Genomic DNA, 19,694 nt, shown 5'->3' on the forward strand with positions numbered 1-19,694 from the left:
AATCTCTTGTGGTGTAAACATTTATTATCTAGGTGGTTAGACCTAGATTTCCTACTCCAAGCTAGTATAGATCCATCTTAACCATGGATCAATCAAGTGTGAAGAGGGATTAAATCTCTTGTGGTGTAAACATTTTTTCACGTTTCGCACTCTAAAAGAAGTATGCACCTCAAAAATTTTGATTCCTCTAAAGACTTGCTAGATCCGTGATTAAGATGGATCTATACTAGTAAGTAATGAGAAAAAAATCAAAAATTTTAAAATAATAGCAAATTCTCATGAGCTACATAGTGAAACATAGTCATTGAACAATTCCTAAAATATTATGGACTAGAAGAATCTATGATCTGTAACACCAAAAAAATTAAAATGTGAAAAACCCTCTATTCAAACAATCCAATAACATATTAATCAAAAAACATATTAAGTAATTCCTTTATTTATTTAAGTAATTTCTTCAGCAAGTTTGGAAATCCAATAACAGAGAAAATAGGCACGTCAGTGCCAGGATTCGAACCTGCAAGAGAACATACTCTCTGCATCTCTCAGTGGAAATTAATCAAAAAGCATATTAATTCATTCCTATATTTAGAAATTAATCAAAATTAGCAAAGTAATTTCTTCAGCAAGTTTAAAAATCCAATAACAGAGAAAATACGCACGTCAGTGGCAGGATTCGAACCTGCAAGAGAACATACTCTCTGCATCTCTCAGCGGAAATTAATCAAAAAACATATTAAGTAATTCCATTATTTAGAAATTAATAAAAAATTATATTAAGTGATTCCTTTATTTATTTTAGTAAATTCTACAGCGAGTTTAAAATCCAACAACAGAGAAAATACTCGCCTGTCAGTGGCAGGATTCGAACCTGCAAGAGAACATACTCTCTGCATCTCTCGGTGGAAATTGATAAAAAAACATATTAAGTAATTTCATTATTTTAGACATTAATCAAAAAGTATATTAAGTGATTCCTTTATTTATTTTAGTAAATTCTACAGCGAGTTTAAAATCCAACACCAGAGAAAATACTCGCATGTCAGTGGCAGGAAATCGAACCTGCAAGGGAAATTCTACAGCAAGTTTAAATACTTTAAAATCCAACACCATAGAAAATAATCGCATGTCAGTGGCTGGAATTCGAACCTGCAAGGGAACTTCTACAGCAAGTTTAAAATTCAACGCCAGAGAAAATACTTGCATGTCAGTGGCAGGATTCGAACCTGCAAGGACAAATACTCTCTGCATGTATCAAAGAGAAACTAACGTGGACGGCAGGATTCGAACCTGCGCGGGCAGAGCCCACATGATTTCTAGTCATGCCCGATAACCACTCCGGCACGTCCACTTCGATGTCACATTCATTTAATTTTTATTAGGAGACACAAAACAAGGCGTCTCTGTATCAACATATACAAATTATTAGAAGGGCCTGTAGCTCAGTGAATAAAGCGTCTGTTTCTCAACCACGAAGTCGGTAGGTTCGACCCCTAGCAGGCGGGTAACTCTGGAGGTTTTTGTTGTTTCCCGGCATGAACAAAATTCGCTGCTTATTGATACCAAATGTATGAAGAATATTATTTCTGGCTTACAATTCGTTCCTTATTTATTATTCCCAAAAGTATGATGCTTTGCAGCCATTTGCAGAAGAATATTGTATACGCTCTCCCGTCTTTGCTTTTAACTCATTGCTGTTACTTGCAAACGTTTTGAAAAGTATGAACATAAGCTGATTGCTCGATTATTCATGTCAACAACGTAATTAAGCGGATGGTGGTGTTTTTGCAGTAAGAAAAAAAGGCTGTATTATATTCATATAAGTTGAGAGAATATACATCCTATGGCAGATAGTATGTGGGATCTCAAATAGCTCATGAAGAATCTTGAGATAAGACTTATAAGATCCGAGAAGCAAGACAGTAGGATGATATAGCTCCCAATCAGAACAGTATATGACAGAGTACAGTCTCTAGACATTACAAAATATTTTAAGGATGTGCTGCATAATAAAACCATCAGAATAGGAGAAGATGATAGTAATAAGATGGAGCCAAGAGGAAAATATATTTACAGGATAAGCTACGTACCTAATATGGAGATTCATATTAATAGAACAAAAAAGTGCATTCAACGTACCAGAAATGTGGAGAGAAATGTGCATGCTATGTACCAGGAAGGCGAAACTCTTGAATATTGTATTGAATTCCTCCAACAGTGATGTATACCTGCCAGTATTGACTTGAAGAGGAAAGACCTTCTTTAGACAGAGCATCTGCTTCCATGTTGTAAGACCTTCCAATGTGTTGAATAGAGTAATCATGGTGAGCATGCCATATAGATAAAATTCTTTCCAGCCACCCCAAGAGATTGATATTCTGAATGTGATGAACAGATTTCACATGATCAATGATCAGCTTGGAGTCACCAAAAATATGCAGACCCGGAATACCAAGGAAGTCACAAAAACAAAGGAGACCAGCTAATGCCATAGCTTCCGCTTTGTTGTTCGATCCCTTGCCACCATTCCATAAGATTTTGATACACTGATCCACGCATGGAATAATGAAAACTCCACAAGCACAAATTCCATTCGAGGCAGCCCCATCAAAGTATGCGCGGGGAAGAACGGAAAGGTCCATAGAGCGACCTATATGATCCTTGGCAGGATGGTGATTCTGTGGATCCTTGCTTGAAGGAAGGAGAGATATGATAGAGTCTATAATAAGAGCAAAAATCACCTTCCTATCTTGAAACAGAGCCCTATTTCTCCATTTCCAAATGGACCAAATAGTGATCAACGGAATAGGCCTCCCATCCGGTCTCATTTTGCTCCACCAATGAAAAGCCTCTCTAATAGATGAGAATGATATCCTATTCAGTCCAAAAAGATCAACCACTGTTTTCCATATCTTAATAGCAAGAGGACAGACCAAAAATATATGATAGTTTGATTCCTCATTTGCTTTGCATATGGGACAAATAGCTGGCCCATGCCAATTTCTTTTTTGTAAATTGTCCCACGTCAAATTCTTATTGTTAAAGACCAACCATGAAAATAATATCACTTTAGTAGGGCAGTGTGCTTTCCAGAAAACAGTAGGGAAAATATTGTCTAGAGGAGTAGGGAACTCCATCTGAAACATGAGATAGGCGTCTTTAACACAAACAGCTGATCTCCCTTTAGGACCATTCCATAAAAGATGATCTTCCTCTGCTGATTTGAAGAAACCCCTACGATGCATATAAGATATTATCTTGTTCCATTGAGAAGACTGAGTTCCATATAGACCAATCAATTCAGCTGACTTCCAAATGGGAATAGAGCCCACCCATTTATCAATAACCTGATCCCAATAAAAGATACCCCTATTCTGAAGCTGGAGAAGTAGCTGATGAGGAAAATCGAAATCTGGAGGCTCACCCACCAATGGATCTAAACCAATTAAGATCTTTCTGCCCGATTGTAGATTCCATGCCAGATTCTTAAGAAAAAAACCTTTTATCCTATGTAAACTATGCCAAATGGCAAAGCCTTTAGGGGACCAAATGAACCCAGTCTATACCAAAAAAGAATATCTCTGTTATGCAAATACTTAGCCTTGATTATGTTACTCCAAGTGCTGGTCCCGAAAATTGCTTTCCATAGAGATTTGCAAAGAAGAGCAGAATTAAATAAGCTTATGTTCATAATACCCCACCCCCCAAGGGCTTTAGGCCGAGAAAGGTTCACAATCTTAGACAAATGGAATTTTCTATGATGCCTGTTAGCACCCCAAATGAAATTAGCCATGCTCCGATTCAATTTCTAGATGATCTTAGCAGGGATATAAAAAAGATGTGCCCAATAAACTAATAACTGAACCAGGACCGATTGAGATAATATATATCTACCTGCCAGAGAGAGGCATTTGTATTCCCAACCTGCAATACTCTTGATGAATCTTTCATGAATCCAAGACCAATCTGCTGGGAGTAACCGACAGGCTTGAGATGAAAGCCAAGGTATTTCAAACCCTCATGGAGGGGAGACACCTGGATATGAAAAAGATTGTAGAGATACATAGCCATCTCAGAGTTTATATCCTTCATGTAAAAAGATGATTTATCCTCATTAATACAAAGTCCTGTAGCTTTCTGAAATTTCATCATGATAGAGTGCAGACAGTCCCAAGAAACACAGCATAACATGGCCGCCAATAAGATATCATCTACAAATAGATTATGAGAGAAAGAGATATTTCTGCAGATTACCATCGGCTTATAAGCCTTATCACTGATGGCCCTCCTAATGTGGAGACTGAGCGAATCCATTACTAAAATAAAAAGGAGTGGGGACAATGAACATCCCTGCCGCAGACCCCTGGCTGCCTGGAAAAAGGATGAAGGGATACCATTTACCAGAACAACATAATTGACATCAATTACACAAGCCATGATCCAATTCAAACAATTAATATTAATGCCTATTTTGATGAGAAGGCATCTGAGGAAACCCCAATCTATGCAATCGTAAGCTTTTTTGAGATCAATTTTTAGAAAGGCAGCCTCCACCTTCCTCATGTGCATAGAGTGCAGACCCTCCTGAGTAATGGCAACAACCTCAATAATGTTCCTATCCTTCAGGAAGCCATGTTGATCAGGAGAAATGTACATAGAGAGCATATTTCTCATCCTAACTGCAATAATTTTAGAAATTATCTTGTAAATGGTATTACAGAGAGAGATGGGCCTAAAATCCCTGAATGAGAGGGATAGCTTCTTTTTAGGAATTAAGGCAATATAAGTAGATGTAATTGAATGAGGAATAGAGCCCTTTGTCCTAGATTCCTCCACCATATTCAAAAGATCAGTTTTCATAATATCAAAGAAATGGATGAAAAAATCAATGGTCCAACCGTCAGGACCCAGGCTCTTATCTTTTTGAAAAGATTTCATAATGGCCAAGAGTTCTGACTCGGTGACCGGGGCAAAGAGAAGATCATTCTGCTCCTCATTAAACATAGTGGGATATGGCTCAATGCCCCATAAAATATCTGGAAATTCACATCCCCCCTTACTGCTATATGCCTGTTGAAAATATTTAATAGCCTCTCTAGATATGTCTTCCTGAGAGTAAACTGAGGCACCCTTCTCATCTTGTATCTCCCATATGGAATTTATATCTCTCCTCTTGTTTGCATACCTATGAAAAAATTTAGTATTCCTATCCCCTTCTGTGAGCCAAATGGCTCTGCTCTTAAGCCGCCAAGAAGCCTCCTCAATAGCCAACAAGTGCTGTTTTTTTCTCTCCAGGTCCCTAATCTTAGCCCTCAAATCAGCTGAAAAATTATATGAAATAAGCTGATCAGATAAAACTCCCAATTCTTTGTTAATCTTCTTGAGTTCTTTTCTGTTGGAAATCACCCTACTCCATTGCCAACGTTTGACACAAGATCTTAGGCCCTTCAAGCGGTCAATAAATGATTATGACTTCCTGGAAGAATCAGAAAATGAGTGAGATGACCAATAATCTTTAATGATCAAATTAAATTTCTCATCCTCCAGCCAGACCCTATTAAATTTAAATGGATAACCCCACCTATGACCCACCATATTCCATTTAATTGATATAGGACGATGATCAGATATGAAACTGGGAATATTTGTAACAAAAGGAGATCCCAGACGGTCAATCAAACTTTCATGTATGATAAATATTATAAATAAATTCTCTCTTTTTGATATTCAAAATGTATAAAATTGTGAACTGATGATGGATGTCGCTTATTTCTCCAATTTGGAAGATGTGTTTTCACTTTCATAATTATTTTAAATATTTAAAGACATCTTTAGGGATATATTTTGCATTTTAAATGTATGTTACTAAATTGAATCATTTAAAATTTGGAAGAAGAATTTCATAAGGTTAAGTTAGTGTTGTTACTGTCAGCAAACTCGGGTTAAATGTTCATATTTATATAGAAAGGAGTGCTTCGAAAGGTAAGATGTTTCAAAGAGAGCTTCATAATATAGTGTAGCAAAAATGAGACTTTCAAAATAAGATCAAAGTATTACTTTTCTATTTAGTATTGGGAGCAGGGATTACCTGAATCTAAAGTTCTTGAATAGAAATAAACATTCTTCCTCAAATTAACTTAATAGAGATCTATGATCTCTGAAAGGTAAAAGATGTTTCAAAGAAATCTTTAAAAAGAGACTTTAAAGAGACTTTCAAGATAAAGATTAAAGCACTACTTTTTTTCCTAGTTAGTATTGGGAGTAGGGCTTACTTGAATATAAAGTTCTTGAATAAAGGGACACTAATCCCAAAATCCATTGTTAAGGTTGAAAATATTCTAAATGTGTATCTATATGTGTAGATAAAAGCTATTTTTCTTAGAAAATGTGAAGTGACAATAAGAATATTTTATGGGAATTTTTTGTTTTATGGTGTTTCACATAGTTGTCTTTTAAATTTAGGAGGCATAATAGAAGTATCTTAACATCAAAATATTTCTTTTAACATTAAGACTTTTACAAGATGAAGTCTTCAATTTACTTACAAATTTCTTATATACAACTTCTCATATTTATAGGGATATAGACACATAGTTTAACATTAAGACCTTTGTATGATGAAGTCTTCAATCTACTTACAACTTTCTTATATACAACTCTTTCTCATATTTATATGGATAAGTACAATGTTGCAGGGGCTCTAAAAAACCAGACTTTGGTTGGACCAAAAGCCCTGGATTATTAAGTAATCCAAACTGGAGATATACTAGTATAGATCCATCTTAACCAATGATCTAGCAAATGCCAAGAGATATCCGATCTAGCAAATGCCAAGAGAGATCAAATCCTTTGAGGTGCAAACCTCTTGTAGATCCATCTTAAGCACCGATCTAGCAAACACCGAGAAGGATCAAATCCCTTGAGGTGTAAACTTCTTGTAGGTCCATCTAAACCACCAATCTAGCAAATGCGAGAGGGAATGAAAAACTTGAAAAACTATTTAAAAGATTTGATCCCTCTAGGCATAGGTGGTTAAGATGGATTCACATTGATTCTATCTATATATATACAACATGCTTAATTTTTTATTGTTTAATCTACACTTTTGAATGCATAAATGGATATAACTCTTTGAAAATTCTCTCTAAACAGTTGATTTATGTAAATTACACAACTTTCATAGAGTAGTAAACTACTTTAAATGTTTTAACTATAAAATATTTTTTATTTTTTTTCAATTACTTTTTGTAACATGTACATAGTTCTTTTAACCATATATACATAGTTGACATTGAAATATTTTAATTATTAACTACATTGTCTACATTAAAATGTTTGTTTTGTTTTTAATATGTTTTTAAATACTAGTCAATATTATTAACCTTGCATATTAAAGTATTTTTTTTTACACAGTGGGAAAACCTACCATAATTCAATTGTCAAACCAACAGTGAGGACAACCATCTTTGCTGCTAACCGCGAATGCAGGCTGACTCGTCACCGTTATTCAAGGAAAATCACGCCACCTTGAACAACCCACTAGTGGTCCGTAAGGGCGCGTGCTTTCCCTCCGGCCAGATGTCTCTTTCACTAATAATATTTTTTAAATGTCAAATATCGATCTCATATTAATAATCAAATATATTACTCATCTTCTTATTAAAAAGTAATTCAATGTCTTAGTTTCAATTACTATTTGAGCATTGAAATATTTTATTATGATTAACATTAAAAAAAATGACTTTCTTCTTTATATTTATACATCAATGTGATATGGATATTGAAATATATTAGTGAACATAGATATTCAGATTTTATTTTATTTCTTTATTGAAATATTTTAAAAAAAGAAATATACATTTTCTTATAATTTTTTTTTTCTAGTTAAGACTAACCTAAGTACCCACGGGGGATTTGAACCAGTGACCTATCACAAGGAATGCCTTAACAGTGCACCCATTCACCGTCAATCCAAAGCCCCGTGGGCTACAATTTCTTATAATTAAAAGTAAATATATAAGAAATTATTTACTTTTAATTATTTTAGTTGATATAAAATTATATTGAAAGTGAGAGTGAAACATTTTTACCATCTCCTTCAGAGTGGGTTGTTATGTCAGTAACATAATGGAGCTGGCACACAAAGAGTGAAATTATTGATGTTTTATAATTATTTTAATTAAAACTAACCACATATGTATATTCATTTTTATTTTTTTTATTATAGTTGACATTGTTTTTTATTTAGAGAATATTTCCTTTTGATTTTAAAAAGGTTACATGTCAATTAGAGATTGAGCATGGAAGAGATTACACATCTCCTTCATACTATGCTATAGAATGTATCTCTAGGCGCAATAGCAATCACAAATAATTTTGCAAAATTAATAAATAAATAATCAAAACAAAAAATGCTTTGATGCCTATACAACCAACTTTAAAATAAAATCCATTTGGCACCTTTAGCTCCAAGCAGATTCCCCTGAGTTATTTCAATATAAAGAACATGATAAACACTAAATTTGAATCAAAGAAATGAAGTGAAATTGACAAGAACATTGTCCTCGGAAAAATGAAAATGACTCTAAAGCTAAATTTCAATATAAAGAACATGATAAACACTAAATTTGAAAACAAATTTAAATCAAAGAAATGAAGTGAAATTGACAAGAACATTGTCCTTGGAAAAATGCAAATGACTCTAAAGCTAAAAAAATCAACTTGTGTACACACTATCTTTAGAGTCTTGAAACTCCAATGTCAAATTGAATGAAAAAAATAAATGAAAATAATCACTAATCACATATTGTGTAAAAATGACACCTAACACCATCGGAAAAATTATAATCATAATCAATCTCACTTATTTCATTCGCTTAGGAGCAGCAAAGTTGTAACACTCTCTCCCACCCCCTTGGACATTCCAAGCTATGAGAGGTGTTACTTTCAATTAACTTGACCTCCATGATCTCACTATGAAGATGGGGCCACAAAAATCCTCCTCCTCCAAATATTGTGGAGTTAACTTTGGACAACAACATCGCATTTAGCTCGTTGATAGCTTTCCGATGGTATAAATTTTATCTTGATCTGATCCTGGATTGAAAGTTATGCCCTTTTAAAGTTTACCCAATTAATGCTTGCCACATCAATAAGACACTGCCACATGGCATCCACATATTCCCACTCGGCTCTACCACATCACCTGTAAGAGTTATGTGGTGTCCACACGGCTACAACCACACACTCGTGGCGCTTGCACCTTATCTTAGTTCAGGGGTCCCATAAGATTCGACCCTTTTGTGCCATGCAACGATTTCCTTTGTATTTGGTTTAAGGGGATATCCGAGTGTGCATGGAATTGCACTTTGGAAAATATCCCAAACCCCTAAACCTCTAGATTGCCACATCTCCAAAGGATGTCTGGTTCTCACATGATTAATCCACTACACTGGACTCACCTCAGACATATTATACATTCTATGAAATCCGAATTTATGCCAATTTCGTCCCATGCAAAATTCCACCAAGTCAGGCCCCACCTCGGATACATCCACCAAGATGTAAATATGGATTGAAACATATCCATCCCCACATAATTTTTCATTATGCAGAAGCTCTCGAATCACCCAAATCCTGAATTCACTTACCAGATGATATAACATCTAATTCCACTTAAGCGGGGCCCTCACTGGATATTACCTCTTACTTGCTCTGCAAGATATCCATATTATTTCTAATCCAGTGCATTCTTAAAAATGCATGTGTGAACTAACCAAATGGCCATATTCCCAGACACATTTGCTAGGCCTAAAGTGCATCTAGATCAGATATAAAATCTTGTCAATACCTTATCCAACCCCAGATATAAGTTTGATCTCTGCCATACTAAGACTTAGGAATTCTAATAACTTCAAGGGATTCAGCCAAAGCTTTCCTTGAAGCTTGGTATTGCTCAAAACACCAATTTCCACAGGATTGGAACCCTATTCAAACACTAACGTTCCAAATATTATAGATCTCTATAATACAATCAACAAACCCATCAACATGCCTACTATCATGCACTAACACTAGCTAAGCCATAGCTGAAACTACCCTATAAATTCACATATAAAAACCTCATATTAAACCACAACATGGATCCCAAACAACATTATCAGATCCACTTATATAACATATATTTCATTATTCTTAGTGCAATACTAGCAAAGACAATCATGATTCCTAAACAGTCACAGATCCATGATTTCCATAACATACCAACTAATGGAATTCACACACTGGAATAGTGTAGCTGAGCACATCAAGCATTCATACATGACCATGTAAATAGCTTTACAACTTAGGAAAGTATCAACAACCACATGGATCTACCAATTCTTCATAAGCATGAGAACATTCACAAAAGCACATAATTGTAGAAAAACGAGAATAACACATTCATCCATTAACAATGTTGATACATACTTTGTCATAAAACAGAACAATGTCATTCATAATTCATGACACAACATATGTACAAGTAAATACACTTATCTAATTAACTCAAATGACTAGAAACTGAGGGAGGGACTTCAACTCTCCACTAACCATAGGCCAAATACATTGCAATCTTTCCTACAACTGACCACCCTCAAGCTGGATTCAAAGCATGAAGAGTTAAGTGCTCAAGGGAATTCACACCAATACCAGTAAGCCAATCACACAGGAATCCCAAGCACCCAGTGTCTCCATCTGCTAAACACTATAGGAGTCCATAGTACACAGTGTCTCCACCTACTAGATACTACAAGGAACTAGAGCACATAGTGTTCCACCTACTAAATCCTACATGAATCCATAACACATAGTGTCTCCACCTACTAAACATGATAGGAATCCAAATCACATAGTGTTTCCACCTGTTAAACCTTGCAGGAATCCAGAACACATAGTGTCTTCACCTACTCTCCTCTTGCCTTCCCTTCATTCCACACACCTTTGCATGCCCCCTAAATTCTTGCACCTTGCGTTCTCTTTTGCAATCTCTCTTATGTTTCTAGTATGCTTATCCAAGCATACTTGGCATACCATCTTGTGTATCTCTCTTCTCCTTCTCGTCGACCTCTTTTGATGCTGACCCAGTTGCCTGGCTCTTGCGTGTTGACCACACCAATACGCCCTATGAGGAAAGAGGTCGTATGGGGTTCATCCTTCCCTTAGGGAATCCATACTCAACCTCCTACTTGCTATGAAGACAATTAAACTTATAGAATTGGTAGCAGAATAATGAAGTAGCATGGGTTTAATCACTTCCCAAACAACTACTCCTCCTAAGAACTTTGAATCTGTGTCCACTCCTCTAGCCTAGTGATTATTTGCATGAATTACAATTCATAGTGACATTTACAAAATGGGTAGTAAAAAGGGTTGTTACAAAAGCCAAAAAAATGCTTCATCCTAGTCACTCATTGTCAATGCCACCTGTAAGTTACAATGAATTTTAGTGCATGAAAAAGGATATGCACAAAAAATAAACCAGAGAAGACTTTACATAGTAAAAAAACCATGTATTTGAAGAGTGTTTGCATGGTCGCTAGAGTCCAAATCTTGGTAGAGATGCACCAACTTAGATGCAACATTTGCAGACATATCACAATAATTCAATTTTGCAAATAGAGACCCCTTTTTTAAATATAGAAATTATCAACTATTTCATGTTGTTTGGATGGATTTGCATGAACCCCTCCAAGAACTTCAAATTCTTCAGTGTAAATCATTATTAATGTCCCAATTACAACTTCGATTCCAATTGATAACCATGGAGTCCAAGAGGATGGGAATCAAAGGCATAAACCCATAGTCAATTATAGACCAACTAAACTTTATCAATATGGCTATTACTAGTTAGGGAATATAGAAAACAAATAAACCTTACTAGCCACATGTGATGTATCAACATTTTTGTATTGTTGGTGGTGCTATGGTTAGATCTATAAAAAACTACATTTGGTTTGTTAAATCACTTTGGGGTAGAGCTAGAGGTTTCACACAGCGTAGCTGGCATTGAGTTGAGTTTGTAATTGGCATGAATCCTCAAGGAACAACCACATGTATAGAAATTGGTCTCAAGACATGAAATTGGGGACTACAAATGGCTATGTTAGGATTTGCCAACTAAGATAGATGCAAGTGCTCCTATTTGGTAGGAATGTATTTCAACTGTAATAGGAGAAACTCTTTCAAACCAAACCATAAAAAAATTAGTAAATTATGGTGAAAAAAATGCAAACATGATCTCATAAATGAGCATAACTAGGTTTCTAACTTGGGAAGGAGCATCAATAGAAAGACTACAAACCCTATATATTTGAGGGTTCAAAGAAGGAAGTTGACATTGATCTATATTTCTCAAGAGTGGTGGTGTAGATGGAATAAATGTTTTCAACAATGGTTGATTCATTGGTGAAGGAAAAAATATATTCTGCAAAATGTAAACAAACCTTGTCACATATTAGGATCTATGGAGAGAAATAAGAAGAAATAAATTTATTAAAACTTAATAGTTAACGAACTCATTCACAACATGCTTATATAGGACTGCATATCATAATTTTTCATACTACCTATGGAGCTTGAGAAACTAGTATGGATAGAAAACATGTGGAGATGGTTCTAGCTGGTAAGGTGCATGAGTAAAACAATTTTGGATGGAAGGTTTTTCTTGTGGTGCCTACTGTGGTCTACGTCTTTATTTATAGACACCGGATGCCAATGGCTTCTCCACACATATTTCCTAGTTTCCTCCTCTGCTTCACTCCCTTTATCCAATTCCTAGGAAAAAGAATAACCTAGAATAGTGGGCAGAACTATAGTTGTAGAAACCACTTGTAAATCCTACCTTTACAACGCTAGAAAAATCATATGGAAATCACCATTTTAAAAAAATCCAATACCACGAAAAATAACATAAAAGTTTTAGTCAGATAAGGTTTATATCATATTTATAAGATACACATTATTCTAATATAATTAAAATTAATTATTTTCCAAATTCTATAGTTAAAATTTAGACACAAGTTTATAATTTTGATCAGTATTTCAAAATCAAATAAAATAGATTGTAAATCCATTTTGGAGGCAAGGATAAAAAAACATATGCAAATGGTTTCATATAATCCAAATAATTACCTATGAACACACACTTTGTAATTGGAAATAACTAAAATATGTAGTCACAAGTTTCATCTTGTTTATGTTATGCTTCTTGTAATTCTCCTTCCCACCACCTTGGACCTTCTCGGGTTGTGGGAGGTGTTACTTTTAACTAACCCAATTTTCATGGTCTCACCATGAAGATGGGGTTACAAAAATCCTCCATCAAAATCTGCAGAATTAATTTATGATATCATGGTCACGTCCAACTCATCAAAAGCTTTATGGTGATATAAAATTTGCCTCAATATGACTCTTGGATTGAAAGTTATACCCAATTAAAATTTGACCCCAATCACATGGTGCCACATCAACAATACACTGTCATGTGGAGGCCACATAGAATAAGGGCCATAGGTCCCACCAAACCCAACCATGTAGAGTTTTTGCGTAGCTATATGTTATATCCAACCTCAACGAAAAATTTCGTGTGCACACTATTTCTCATTGAGCATTATTTCTCGACCCCTATATTGCTTGGACTCTAGGACTCCTCCTTCGCGAGGCCTACCATGGAACCTAGAAGCATCCATGTTGCCTTTCTAGTTAGCATGGAACTTCCCATTTCAACTCCCATCGTGGGTCTCTTAGTTCCCATGACTTTGTGCTTTAACTCTTTTCCATGTCATATCCGAACCATATGATATATCTAGTGTGCATGCATGTGTGCACCCTTAGTAAACACATGGATCTCCCGAATCTCAGATAACTTATCCACCCACGTCGACATTTTCCCTGACAAACATTTGCGACATGTGTCTAAGTCTCAGATCCTCCAGATTCTCTCTCTGGCAACTTAATTCTTGAACCTACTTAGGCAAGGCCTCATCGGACATCACCACTCACATTTCTCCATGAGACATTCAATTTTTTTCAAATCTGGTGCATTCCCAAAAATACATGAGGTGTGACTAGGGAGACTTCTAGACTCTCGGATTCATTTGCCAAACCCATAGTGCATCCACCCACTTCGCTTATATAGATGCCTCGGACTGTAAGACCTAAAAGGGCATCTAGTTTGGATACATGGCCCTATCAATAATCCGTCTAAATCCGCATACAAATCTGATTTTCTCATTACTTAGAAATTCTAAGAAATTCAAGGGATTCAACTTGAGGTTCCCTTGAAGTAGGGCATTTCTTAGAACACCCATTTTACAGAGATAAAACCATTATCCAAAGTCAAAACATTTTACTCACTATAATTAGCCATCATACATTCCATGGATCCCAAACAAAGACTATTAAATCTACTAATATATCATACATTGCATCATTCTTAGTCCTTTACCAAGAAAGATAATCATAGCCTTAAACAAATATAGTGATCTAGAATTTGAAAGAACAAAATGAAATACAGATTTAGATAAAAACACAAGGTACAATGAAATTGAACTTCAATTAATAAATAAAAAATGTTGAAAATTGTTTACATGCATAATGAAATCAAAATAGCTCAGGTGATGGTAGCTTATCTCTAAGAAGAGATGTGATGGCTACATGCCTTCTAAATTGTGTTACAATGAGGTTATGAGGCCTTTTTATCATGAAGAAACAATGATAAACCCTAAATATCCAAAAATCTAACCCTAGGAGGTGAAGAGCTAAAAGCTTATGGGCCCTGATGGGGTTAGTTGGAACATCAACTTCTCAGGGTCATCACTTTGGCATACGATCTCCATTTGGTATGCACGATAGCTCATTAGAAATGTTAATACAGCGATAACAACTTTTGATTGGAAACCTAGTCTTTGAGTTACGTGTTCCCATTTCCCCAAAAATGTTAGTTATGGCCTCAAAACGACTTCGGAAGTTCAGGACCCAAAAACTGCCAAAAATAGAAAACTATTGAAATAGGAATTTGTGGTGAAAAACAAGGAATTGATAGGAAACGGTGTTGGGGGTTCAACTCAAATAGGCGAGAGGCCACCAATATCTACCTGGATCATAGAGATCCATGATATTCATGATATTCCAATGAAAGTCACCCATTGTAACAATTTAACATAGTGTATTAAGCAAGCATACAAGATCATGCAAATAACTTTACTCTTTATAAACTTGTCAACAAACATAGATGCCTCCAATCCCCTCATAACCTTTAGATGATTCACATAAGAATCGCATCATAGATATATAAGAATAACACATTCATCCATAAACAATGGTGATACATACATTGTCATAACACACCATAACATCATTCATCATTCACAGTGCTATATATATATAGACACATACACACACACGCACACTTATCTGATTAACTTGAATGACTTCTAGCTGAGGGAGACACTTCAACTCTCCACCCAACCATAAGAAAACTACATTGCGAGCTTTCTTATCGCTGACCACCCCTTAGCTATATTTAGAGTCTGAGGAGTTAAGTGCTCAAGAGAATTCACACCAATACTAGTCAACAAGATGAGAGAGAGTACACTATCTAGGTGGTTGACAACTGCCTCCAGCAGTAAGAACAATGGTCACTCTACTGCCTCTCAAAATAGATTATAGGGATTCACCCTAGGCATAGTGAAGGTCTACTCAGTTCCAGGAGTATGATCTCATTCTAAGGTGGTTCACAACTAGATTTACAAGGCGATCACTACAGGAATCCATAGAATGCCTCCACTCGCTAAGAACTACAAGAATCAAGAGCACATCTCCACCTACTAAGCACTATAGGAATAAGAGAGCATGTCTTCACTTGCAAAGCACTACAAGAATCTAGAGCATGTATCCACCTGCTAAGAGGTTAATGGCCTTCCAACAAGCACCCAATGGTTTTCTCCCTTTAGCCAACTCTAAGTGGTTCAGCCCCAAGGAAAGCACTTAAAGGGTCTTAGTCAAGACAACTAGTAGTAATGAGTCAAATTCTCGATTGAGACTTCACTAACGCATCATAGAACCAATACACATCATTGGTCATACACCGAGAATCATAAGGATCATTGTCCTATCTACCTTTCTCTTGTCTTCACTTCATGCCATGCTCCTTTGCGTGCTCCCACATTCACTATGCCTTCCATTCTCTTCTGCGATCTCTCTCATGTTTTCTGTCTGCATATCTCCATCTCCTTGCATTCTCTTTGCCCCCCCCCCTCTTTTCTTCACATCCCTTCTCTTATCCCTCTCTTGTGTGTTGACTTCCTCAACATGTCCCACAAGAATAGGGGCAATATGTGCTCGTCCTTCACTCAAGTGACCCATACACGACTTCAATCCTCGCACTAGCAAGGCCATAAATTCATCAGGGAAATAGGTGGTAAAATAAATGAAGTGGCTTGGGTTTACACTCAGCACAAACAAATCCTCCTCCTTAGACCTATGAATCTATGTCCACTCCTATAGGCCAATCATTATTTATATTTCAACATTATTTACATGAACTACAATTCATAATGACATTTACAAGAGTGGTAGCAAAAAGAGTTGTCACACCTACACTAGCCCAAGATCACACAACTCTATCTTCACACACTTGTCACATACGTTCTAAAAATGGATGATTTCCTAATGATTAGCTAAAACGGTTTTAGCTTTTGCACTTAATTGCTTGATATTGGGCTCATATGCCCCAAATCCCTTAGAATTTATACCACTCATATCTTTCCTCTACCTTTGTAGCCATGCATTTTAGTGTGATTCAAATGGTACTCACAATCTCTATTTTTACTCACAATTGTGTTAATTCATCTCACAATCCTTCATCAACCATCAAATTCTCATAATTAACATAAACATGAACTTCACCCAATTGACATTTTTTATGCCCTCAATGAAACTTGAATCTACTAATTCCTTATTTCTTGTTATCAACTCTGAAAGCATGAAAATGTAGTTGTAACCATTCATTTTCTTGATTTTTAATAATTTAATGCCTGCATTCTATAGAGAAAATAACCAACTAGAAATTCCAATTGAAAAGAAAAGAAAAGCATAATTAAGATTCATGCAAAAGTGTCAAATAAATGGTACTACAAGATCCCATGTAACTGAAAGCATTGTTAATGGAAGAGTTAGTAAACAAATATCTTGTGTTCATTATTTTGGTAATCCTAAAGTCATAAATGTGGGGTTCCATATTCAAATCCAATAGTATGTTCTTGGGCTTGATATCTAAATGCATGATGGTATGTTGGCAGTCACCATGAAGATATGAGATCGCATGACCCATTGCAATGGCTATTTTATAACAAGTATCCCATACCAACTCTAGAGAAGGTTTTTATCTCATGCAAGGCATCATCAAGGCTATCGTTAGGCGTATACTCATACAAAGTGAAATCACATTCTTTTTGCACCTATGATTCTAATAGCTCAACCATTTTTTTATGACAAATTTTTCCTACTATTTGGATTTCTCTTATCATTCTCATGTCCTCTCCATCTTCATCACTAAATTCAATTCTCTTCAAGGCATACACTGTACCTGCTGAATTTCCACGATCTTGAGTCTAGGTTAGAATCTTAGAATTTCTGACGCTACCAAACCAAGAATCTCAACAAGAACTACCTTGCACAATGGAAAATAGAAAGTAGTAAATCACATATGCACAAGTATACACATTTTTTAACAAAATATTGTACAATAATGTACAACCCAATCTTTGTTATATTAAACCAATCTGAATACTACAACAGTCTATGGTATACAAGATACAATGGCAATCTTTGCAACAACTTCTATGTTGTATCTTGTCCTGTTGGTCCTTTGCTTATGTACTGCTCTCTAGCTGCCCCTTAGTCCTTCAAAGGACAACACATAGAGACTCTAGGAGGGTTGCCACCTACCATTGTTAAGTGCTATGGTCTAGCAAGGGGAGAAATCTCTCCTCAGACTGCACCTAAAAATAATCCTCGACATCACTCTGAAATGTGGCCTCCTCCAACAACTAATTCAGATCTACAATGAAGAAGAAACCTAGCCCAAAACAACCCTTAATTCTCCACACTTTTTTCTCCTTGAGCTCGACCTAATTTCATGTATGTATAATGCTCTTTGATGTACTTGGATACTCTAAATGAGCATCACATTCCTTCTATTTATACAGATAGGAAGGGTCAACGAATTTTTTGAAGAGACATGACTTTTGGACCAAGCCTACATGACTCGACTGTCCATAAATTATTTATCAACTTCAAAAATTCATATCTCACTAAGGACAAGTCAGAATTCGACGATTCTCAAAGCATTGGATTCTCCTTTCCGCCCTCTATCATCTCATCCCATCACATGTCTAAAGTGCTCCATGGGTTTTTCCCAAATCACGATGGGTGCAAAACCCCAAGCTTGGGTTCCAAGCCCACAAGTGACTCTTGTGGTGCTTTGTTGAACCCCGAACCCAAGCTACTCAAAAATCAACACTCCCTCTTAGCGAGGGAGTTACCTCCAAGACTACGAAGTAACTCATCATCATCATCACTACTCTAAACACTCGCCCAACTCTTGGCGCTCACCACTGCAACAATCCCTGTAGCATGAACTATGCCTCTCTCAAAAGTGTCACTGTCACTGGAAGCATCCTTCTTCTTCTTCTTCTCATGTATCACTTTCCAATCCCTCCATGATTCCTTCTTGCCAGATGTGGAAGCACCCTTGCTTCTCACTGACCACACACTCTTCTTAGGCTGCAAAGTCTCCCTCTAAACCTGCAAGATCCCACTAGAACTTGACTCCCTTTGAGTCTCTGGAACTTGTACCTTCTTCTCAGGAACTTGTACCTATACCTTTGAAGACCAAACCTACAACTACTTCTCTAGAACCTGCACCTACTCCACCCGCTTCTTCCCATGATCCATAGGCTTTCCCATTAGCCATTATATACCATGCACTCTAACTCCAAGCACAATCCCATCGAAGCTAGAGCCTCTAGGTTTGAGTCTTGCCTTCCCTTCCTGGAACAAGACCTCAAACCCCTTCTTCTTGATCATCGAGACAGAAATCACTCTATGTCTAAGTCCTGAAACAAACAATACATCCTGGACCTGCATCACTCATCCTGTCTCCGTCCTGAATGGAACAACACCCAATCCTCGGATCTCCTTCTGACTCTTATCACCTAACACCATGTACAACTTTGATTCCCATTCAGCTAGAGTCTGAAAAAACCTCTTGTGACCCTGTCATATGTTTTGATTCACCACTATCCACGTACCATCCATCCTCATTGATAGTACCCTGCAAGAATTGAGAGCTATTAGCAAAGTCCTCCTCCTCCATCCTCTTAGTGAGAGCATCTATCTTAACATAAGTGGCAACACCAGCGACCTGCTTCCCTTTCTTCTTCTCGTCATCTCCCTTCTTCTTCATCGGATATCTCGACAAAAAATGACCCATCTCGCCGCAGTTGAAACTCTTGACTTTACTCAAGTCCTTCTTCTGCTTACCCTTCATTCATGCTGCAAGTGTAATGTCATCCTTTGAAGGTCTCTTCTTTGGATGAAGATCCTCGTCTCACGACTCTTCTTGAATGGAGTCATCCCACAACCTATTC

At 36.4% G+C, this 19,694-nt stretch overlaps 1 protein-coding gene and 1 non-coding gene across 2 annotated transcripts; both read right to left on the reverse strand.

Moving 5' to 3' along the window:
* Positions 1-966: 966 nt before the first annotated feature.
* LOC149215498 (uncharacterized) lies at positions 967-19,594 on the reverse strand. Its single transcript, XM_089389742.1, has 5 exons — positions 19,356-19,594; positions 3,895-5,407; positions 2,229-3,560; positions 1,150-1,245; positions 967-1,062 (listed from the first exon to the last, which is right to left on the reverse strand). Exons 1-5 carry the CDS (start codon positions 19,592-19,594, stop codon positions 967-969), a joined length of 3,276 nt encoding a protein of 1,091 aa, XP_089245868.1.
* TRNAS-AGA (transfer RNA serine (anticodon AGA)) lies at positions 1,270-1,351 on the reverse strand. Its single transcript has one exon. It is a non-coding gene; the product is annotated as a tRNA-Ser (tRNA).
* Positions 19,595-19,694: the final 100 nt, after the last annotated feature.

The sequence above is a fragment of the Pinus tabuliformis genome, chromosome 1_1, assembly GCF_031772625.1.
Source record: "Pinus tabuliformis cultivar Carrire ecotype Pingquan chromosome 1_1, CPIR1, whole genome shotgun sequence".
NCBI classification, from domain to species: domain Eukaryota; kingdom Viridiplantae; phylum Streptophyta; class Pinopsida; order Pinales; family Pinaceae; genus Pinus; species Pinus tabuliformis.